This window comes from Colossoma macropomum, unplaced genomic scaffold (assembly GCF_904425465.1).
Source record: "Colossoma macropomum unplaced genomic scaffold, Colossoma_macropomum, whole genome shotgun sequence".
In the NCBI taxonomy this organism is placed as follows: Eukaryota; Metazoa; Chordata; class Actinopteri; order Characiformes; family Serrasalmidae; genus Colossoma; species Colossoma macropomum.
Genome location: NW_023494800.1, coordinates 21,675,489 through 21,683,145, shown reverse-complemented (window position 1 = coordinate 21,683,145; position 7,657 = coordinate 21,675,489). Strand labels below are relative to the sequence as shown.

General features: G+C 41.3%; 1 protein-coding gene across 1 annotated transcript; it reads right to left on the bottom strand.

Moving 5' to 3' along the window:
- Positions 1–986: 986 nt before the first annotated feature.
- On the bottom strand, positions 987–6,435 carry arl3l1 (ADP ribosylation factor like GTPase 3, like 1). The gene is made up of 6 exons (XM_036588523.1): positions 6,418–6,435; positions 5,821–5,964; positions 3,893–4,009; positions 3,477–3,527; positions 1,852–2,037; positions 987–1,034 (listed from the first exon to the last, which is right to left on the bottom strand). Exons 1-6 carry the CDS (start codon positions 6,433–6,435, stop codon positions 987–989), a joined length of 564 nt encoding a protein of 187 aa, XP_036444416.1.
- Positions 6,436–7,657: the final 1,222 nt, after the last annotated feature.

The following is a 7,657-nucleotide window of genomic DNA, read 5'->3' as shown; positions in this document are numbered from 1 at the left end:
AAGCACTCTGTGTCTGATCCACCCATACCAGCGCAACACACACTAACACGCCACCACCACATCAGTGACACTGCAGTGCTGAGAATGATCCACCACCCAAATCATACCTGCTCTATGGTGGATTGCTCTGTTGGGGATTCCTGATAATTGAAGAACATGGTAAAAGGAGGCTAACAAAGTATGCAGGGAAACAGATACAGTCTGTAAGTGTAGAACTACAGAGTGCACCTATATGGTAAGTGGAGTTGTTGGACAATGAGTGTAGATACGGGGAGGCAGTTTTAATGTTATGGCTGATCTGTATATGTGCTTTGTGTTTCAAGCAACACTGATTCCATGTAAAGAACTAGAGAAAACTTTATTGTCACAATAGATCATTTCACACAATGACACAAATGATGCACACACCAGTCTATCATATCAACGCTATGTGAGCCAGCAGAACACAGAAACATAACTGAGTCTCCTGAGCTTGAAGAGAGAGCAGGAGTTCAGCCCAGAGCCTCTCTGAATGGTTCCTCCAACACATGGCTTCAAAACTAGCTAAAGCTAAGAACTCTTTTAGGCTAAAACCTAAATTCTCTTGGGATTGATATGCTGAAGGACGTTCCATTTTAGGCTGGAAGTTCTGTTTTAGCATTATTTACTGTCAAATCAAATGTTTCAGAACCATCTGGAAGGTCACCAAGATACTGCCAGAGACAAATCATAAGCAAGCTTATTTGGTCAGAATAACAGAAACACCCCTTCCTTATCTTTTTTTGATAGTAGACTCAGAAGAGTCTTGGACAGAGAATGAATGTCAAACAGAAGAAGGCTGCTTAATGCTCATCGTTTAGGATTCATCTTACACAACTTACAAAACGTTACAAAAAGCGAGTGCCCGATGAAATCTGTCTCATACATGATTTAGCAGGGCTATTTTTATACTCAGACATCGGAGAGGTTTTATTTTTGTACAAAATGACAGATGTTCACAAGCAGGTTCATTTCTTCTTATTTACAATATTGTTGCTGATCCAATTCATTCCATCCTGAGAAAAGAAAGAAAACAAATGTTTAGCGTCATTTACAGCACTAATCTCTTCACTGTGTGAAGGGCATAATACAGCAAAATGATACATAACTTTGATTTCATGCCTTCTAATGGGTAGTGAATGAGATCAGATGACTCTATTTGCTTGATTTTGGGTAATGTACTTACATCATTCACGTAACATGGCCTTAGGCCAAGGACTTAAAAAAAAATAATGAGGGCACTATGCATCTTAAAGTTCTGTTTGGCCATAATTAATACAAATCCTTGATTAAAAGAATAGCTTAGCAAAAAATCAAATGCAAACCATTTATCCCTTCCCCAAATTTAGCCCAAGGCATGTTTGGTGTCCAATGTTTGCTTCTAATTTTTGCACAGGAGCTGTGAGGCTAATGCAGCTGACAAGTAATAGAAGCGTATCTGTCAGTCAGAGCCCATGCTTCATACTTATATCTGTGTTGAGTTGATATGTCAAAATACATGTGGTTATCTGATTTCTGACACCATGTAACATACAGTTGTCCATAAAAATAGGCAAATGTACAGACAAAATTCAGGTTTCAGGTATGTTCAGTTTTTAGCTATATGTAATGACATGTTTGTAGATAACAGTATAACATACAGTGTCAGAAACCTCAATGGCAAGTCTATCTGAGATAACTACTCAATACAGCTTGTTAGCTAACAACTTCACACTCCAAACATGTCTTACTTGGCTGATCAAGGGTCTAAGGTGTAAGGAGTGCTTTTTAACTTTTCTTTAACACATTTTTCTAACAGGCCTCTTCCTCCTTATGCCATCATTAATGGCTCACCTGTACTCCCTCTCCAGATACAGCCGAGCAGGCCTGGATCTGCCACTCCCTGTCTCGGTATGTGTGAAGGTTGAGCCCCTCTGCAATCTCGCTGGCTGGGGACGCTGTGGCCAAGTCCTGCTTATTGGCAAAGATGAGCACTGGCACTCCCTTCAGATTCTCCTCATCAATCAGCTCTGAAAGCTCCTACCAGGGCAAAAGGTCAGAAATGTTTTCCAATATATATATATAGTAGCAAGTATATTATGTACATGGTCTATAGATTATATTATGCCAGGAAGAACATGGAAGACGCATACTCTCCGTAAAAAGGATTTATTGTTATTGTTAATGTTGCTGTTTATCAGTGTGTATGTGTGTTATTTGTGTTATTCTTTGTCAGGGGATGTGGGTGGTTAGTGTGTTTTGTGATATGTGGTTACTCTGCTGTCAGGGTAAAGCCTGTGGTTAGTGGTGACCTCCCTGAGGGTTGATCGTTCTGTATGTGCCTTTCTGCCCTGTTGTTTAATAAAGAACTCTTTTTGTGGTGTAATCATGATCTCCCCTGTGTCTTACTCTATGCCAATGCTACACTGGTGTCAGCAGTTAGATAGTGCCTCTCCCAGTGGACTGGTGAGGAGTGGCGCTTCCACAAACTCGAGAGTGGATGGCGAGAGAGGCAGAGCCTGGCAATAGACCATGAGGATAGACAGCTTGGACAGCATTGCGAAGCTCCATATGAAAGGCGTCCGGCAAGGCTCAATGGCGAAACCAGCATGGGGAGGCCTGCAGACAGAGCGGTGCTGCAAGCCTGGGCTGGCGGGTAAAAAGATACCAGCTGGGAGGTTCAGCGGTGCCTGCGGTGTGTTGAGTGCAGTGTGGATGGCAGACGGCTCTTCTTGTTCCATCACGGGTTCGTCATTTCTCTACTGCAACCAGGTGTGCTCACACACACCGACAGGGGCATATCGAATGACTGGATGGCGACCATTGTCCAGCTCAAGTCAATTAACAGCTGTGGAGGATTCACACAAGCAGTGTTCAGGCCAGTGTAAATGGCATAGTAGGCAGCGGAGAAAACAGATGGTGGAATGCTGTTTTGGCGGCTGTCGCCCTCAGCTGCATAGTACTTTATGTAGTGTACTGGGGGAAGTTATGATGTGCAGAAGGACCTGTGGTGGCGAGGAAGCATTCACGGGTGAGGAATGGGGCGCTTGCCGCATAGGAACGAATGCCCTGCAGTGTTAATGCTGGCTGGTACTGTGCCTGCACCCAGGGACTTGGCTCGATCTGAGGACAGTCGACCTTTAAAGGGGGGCTATGTAGCCAATCTGCTACTGGCTGGCACAGGCCTCAACAAGTTAGTGAGGCAAGGCCATGCTGATGGCAATGCCAGGAAGAACATGGAAGGTGCGTGCCCTCCAGCAAAAGGACTTGTTGTTAATGATGTTGTTTATTAGTCTAAGTGTCCATGTGTTATTTGTGTTGGGGGTTGGTCTACCGTCAGAGTGAAGTAAGTGGTTAGTTGTGACCTCCCCCATTGATTGGTGCTTCTTTATGTGCCTTTTCTGTGTATATATATATATATATATATATATATATATATATATATATATATAGTGTCATAGTTTCTTGCGTTTCCTCACCAGGCCTGTTTCTTCGAACCTCTTCTTGTCGGCACTGTCAATGACGTAGATCTGTCAGGGGAAGGAAAAAAGTTAGAGAAAATTTTGTTTGGGTTGATGCTTTTCCGACAGAGAAGGCAATTTCCTTTCAAGTGGATCTTCTCCTTTGTAGTTATGATTTCAGCCATCCTGAATTAAGCTTGAAGCCATAGCCTTGTGCAACCACCTGTCAACACTCAAGCTCTCAGTTTATATTACTTTGCTATTTCCATCTACCTTTTTTCATTTTACTGTACTTGATAAAAATGCTAGGTGAAAAATCCAAAACCTACAAGAATGGCTCAATCAAAGGGATTTTTTCACATATATGTCATCTGACAAATTGATTATTACAACCTTAAACAATGTGAATTTCATAAATGAACATGACGTCATACCAACAAATCTGTGTTCTCGAGATATTTTTTCCAGAAGGGACGTATCTTCCTCTGTCCACCGATGTCCCACACATTCAGTTTCATACCATGACAGGTTACACTTTTAATATTGAAGCCCTAGAGGAGTCAGCCAAAAGAAAAAGAATGGCATGAGTGACATGAAAGACAGCATAATTGCTGAGTCTTTACTCTTAATAAACAATGCCTTGTTTTTGATTGGGTCAGATGTTAACCATGGCCAGCAAGAGAGGTGCTAACTATATTTAGCTGGCCCATAAGTAGCCTCCAAATTCTCTGACTTTATTGTTAAGTAATCTTCAACCGTGGGATTAAATACACGGCCAGGTCTCTGGACTTAGACAGGATCCACTCTACTCAAAAGCTTTTCCTTGGTGTGTTGCTGTCCTAACAGCTCCCTCTAACAGCAAAATAAGTCAGCATATAAAGGCACACATTAAAAAAGAGTGTACTCTCAAGCCAGGTTTGTCTGATAGAGTGAGGAGAAGCTCCAGCCCCACATAAGCAGGTCTTAAACGTTAAATAAATTGGTAACAAGGTCAGCCACACAGGACCTTTGCTGACTTTACTTTGGACTAGAATGAGACAGAAATAGGCCTCACAAACAGCCATGCCCTGTCATGACCCTGACCTCTCAAGAGTCAACAGTTTAGTCAGTCACTTATTTGTCTTTCTAGACCTCAAGGATTGGCCTTGAGACTCAAGACGTTGACCAAGGCCTCTCGTAAGATTTTTTATAGCTTCAGTTACATCAACTGCCTATCTACTCACACCTCCAAAAATGTACATAGTCTGCAATTCATGTTTTTGATCCCTTTGCAAACTTTCTTGAATGACAGATCAACTGCTTTTTTATTCTATATGAACATTTGATGATGAATGGACCAATAGAAATGGTCTAAAATTACCTGAAATAAAATCTTGTTACATAAACTCACATTAAAGTCAAGAAAATTTTTTCATTGTGCTGAAAAGATACCATTTTTTCTAGATGCAGGGTTTTGTTCCAGTAGTGGTGACATAAAAAGCCACTTTAGTTTTGAACAAAATAGCATTGTTGTCACCTCCAGGTGTGCTGCCATCTAAGTTGTTGTTATTTAGGTGCGTGTTGCCCTTATGTTCTCTGTACATGGCAGTTATCTTCTCACCAGGATTCTCAAGGAAAAGCTCTTTAGAAGTCTTTCCTGTTCTGTCCCACAGTGTAATGTGATTTAGGACTGTAATTTTATGAGTCATGTGTAATTCCTCCCCAGTCGAGAGCTTTTGGCTACTTCTTTCTTTAGTCTGTCTCTCATTTGACTATCACTAAAATTGATTTGCCAGCTTCCTTTATTTGTAGGGTAAACTTGTAGGGCATTTCTCCCACATCCTTGGTAGAATAATTTCAGAATAAAATCAGAAACATGGTTGAAATCATAAGCTGAATGAGGAAAGTGTGTCGTTCTAGTCCGTTACATTTTATTTCAGTTCCATAATGACAACCTGTATAAATAATTAGCAAGTCAGATGCAAAAATACATCAATTTGTCATTGAAAGTATGATAATGTAACAATATAACTGCACTAACTGCACTTATAGAATTTCACTCTCAGAGCACACCACCATTAGCTGTAGCTGCTAACACACTTTGAACTATTCACCTCCTCCTGCTCATCATAAGCAATACAATGCTTTTTACATTTAAAAAAAACCCTGTATTCAGTTCTTCCACCATAATTGCCTTGAATGTGTCCAGCATTAGATAAACACCAAGCATAACACCTTGTGATGGCAGCAGGCCACGCTGCTTTCATAACCTAATGCCTCGCAGTTAGGTAAGTTGTGCTACCTAAGGATTTGGGTCTTGTGAAACCAGAGCTTGGATGAATTTTGAACTTATGTGTAGCAGAAGGCCTTTGCCATGTCTTACCTGGGTTGGGGTGATAGTGTTGACATCTTCAGAGGCAAGCTGTTTCAGTAAGGTGGTCTTCCCAGCATTATCCAGACCAAGAAGGACTATCCGAAGCTCCTGTTCTGTCGTGCCTTTTAGCTTCTCAATGACAGAAAACAAGCCCTGGGGTTCATAGAGTTAAACAAGAAAGAGATCTGGGTCACTGGAAAGAAAAGCAGGAGCATAATTCATGATTACATTGAAACATATTTAAAATAAATAGTGCTAGGTCCCTGAAAACAAGCATACAACTGAAGCTGAAACTAACCAGAACAAAGACTCAGTGGATATTACATCATCACCCTGACATTGTAAATCAAGGTTTCAAGGATGATCATCATAATTTGGAGAAAGTCAAACTCTAATGATCTGCAGTTCAAATGTTCTCCAAGTTGCTGAAGATTGAAGATATATAATATATAATATATAATATCCAGCAGCTTATATCAAACTACACTGTGTATTCAGTTCATGCCTATAATCACAAATTTGCACAAGCAGTGATGGCTTTGGCCCAGATGGATTGGGCCTCTTGGAATTATGGCAGCACCTACTGAGAGATGTGAGCATGCATACCTTTTGGACTTCTCCCATGGTGGTATTACTTGTAGAGTATGCAGAATACCACAGCTACATTCTACGCAGTATGTATCCTGGTGGGTATTGGGTTGCCCAGGTGGCCCGCAGTCAGACGCGGATCTTCACTTTCCGTCAGTCCTCCTTCCCCTCTAACACAGTTCAGACCGTGCTTAGCAGGGTGGAGTCTTTCTCTTTTCGTCTATCTCTGCCTCTATACCCGGTCTTCCCTGTCCGTGCCATAGGAAGAGTAGGACAGTGGAGGAGGGGGAGGGGAAGGCCCAGCCTGGATTAGCAGGCCACAATTAGCAACCTCTCCGCCCGCCTCCCCTCCTCTCACCTCCTCCAGCCTGCATTAAGGACTTACCTGGATTATCCCTCCCTACCACCTGCTTCAGAACAGTGCCCTGACACTGCTGTCTCTCTCTCTCGCTCTCTCTGACTCTCTCTCATTCTGACACCCAAAAAGCAGCAGGTTCTCTTTCCCAATTCCTCACTGGGCTCTTCTTTCCCCATCTTCTCAAACTCAGAATTAGAATACATCTACTGAATTTATAGTCGTAGGCCAAAGGAGTAACCTCTTACATATGTCTTCATTCTGTAACTGCTAAGCTGTTAGTCATTTTACATGATTTACATTGAATTTTGTTGTCTGTATTAAATGATGCAGTGTCTTGTATACGTGTGCCAAAGAAATATATTCACTTTATCTACAGTCAGATGCAACGTTTGTGAACCCCTGGTCGAATTACATGTTTTGTTGATTTTCTGAATGAAAATAAATGAATACATCTCCTACAAAGAACACACTTCTTCACATTTTAATGCACAATTATTGTTTATTTGCTGGACTTGACATATTGGTAAACATATTGTTCAAAAAGTATTGCACCTGTACACAACAGACAAATAACATAACAATAAACAGGTGTACAATAAAGAAATACACTCCTATGGGACTTATTGGAACAAACACTTATTGAAAATAATCACAGAAATACTATCCAGATTTCAGAATTGAGGCTTAGCATCAATTTAATTATTGTATGTAGATTTTACTGGTTTCTTTCCTTCTTCTTAACCATAATAAGACCTTAACTAGCAGTGCATAAGGTGAAATCATTAATGTTCTGTTGTATCTGTTTTCTTTTTGCATTCTCTTGCCGTGGCTTTGAACTCCAGTCCTGGGGACTGACTGCCCTGAACAGTTTCAGCTGTTCCCTGCCCCAGCACACCTGAC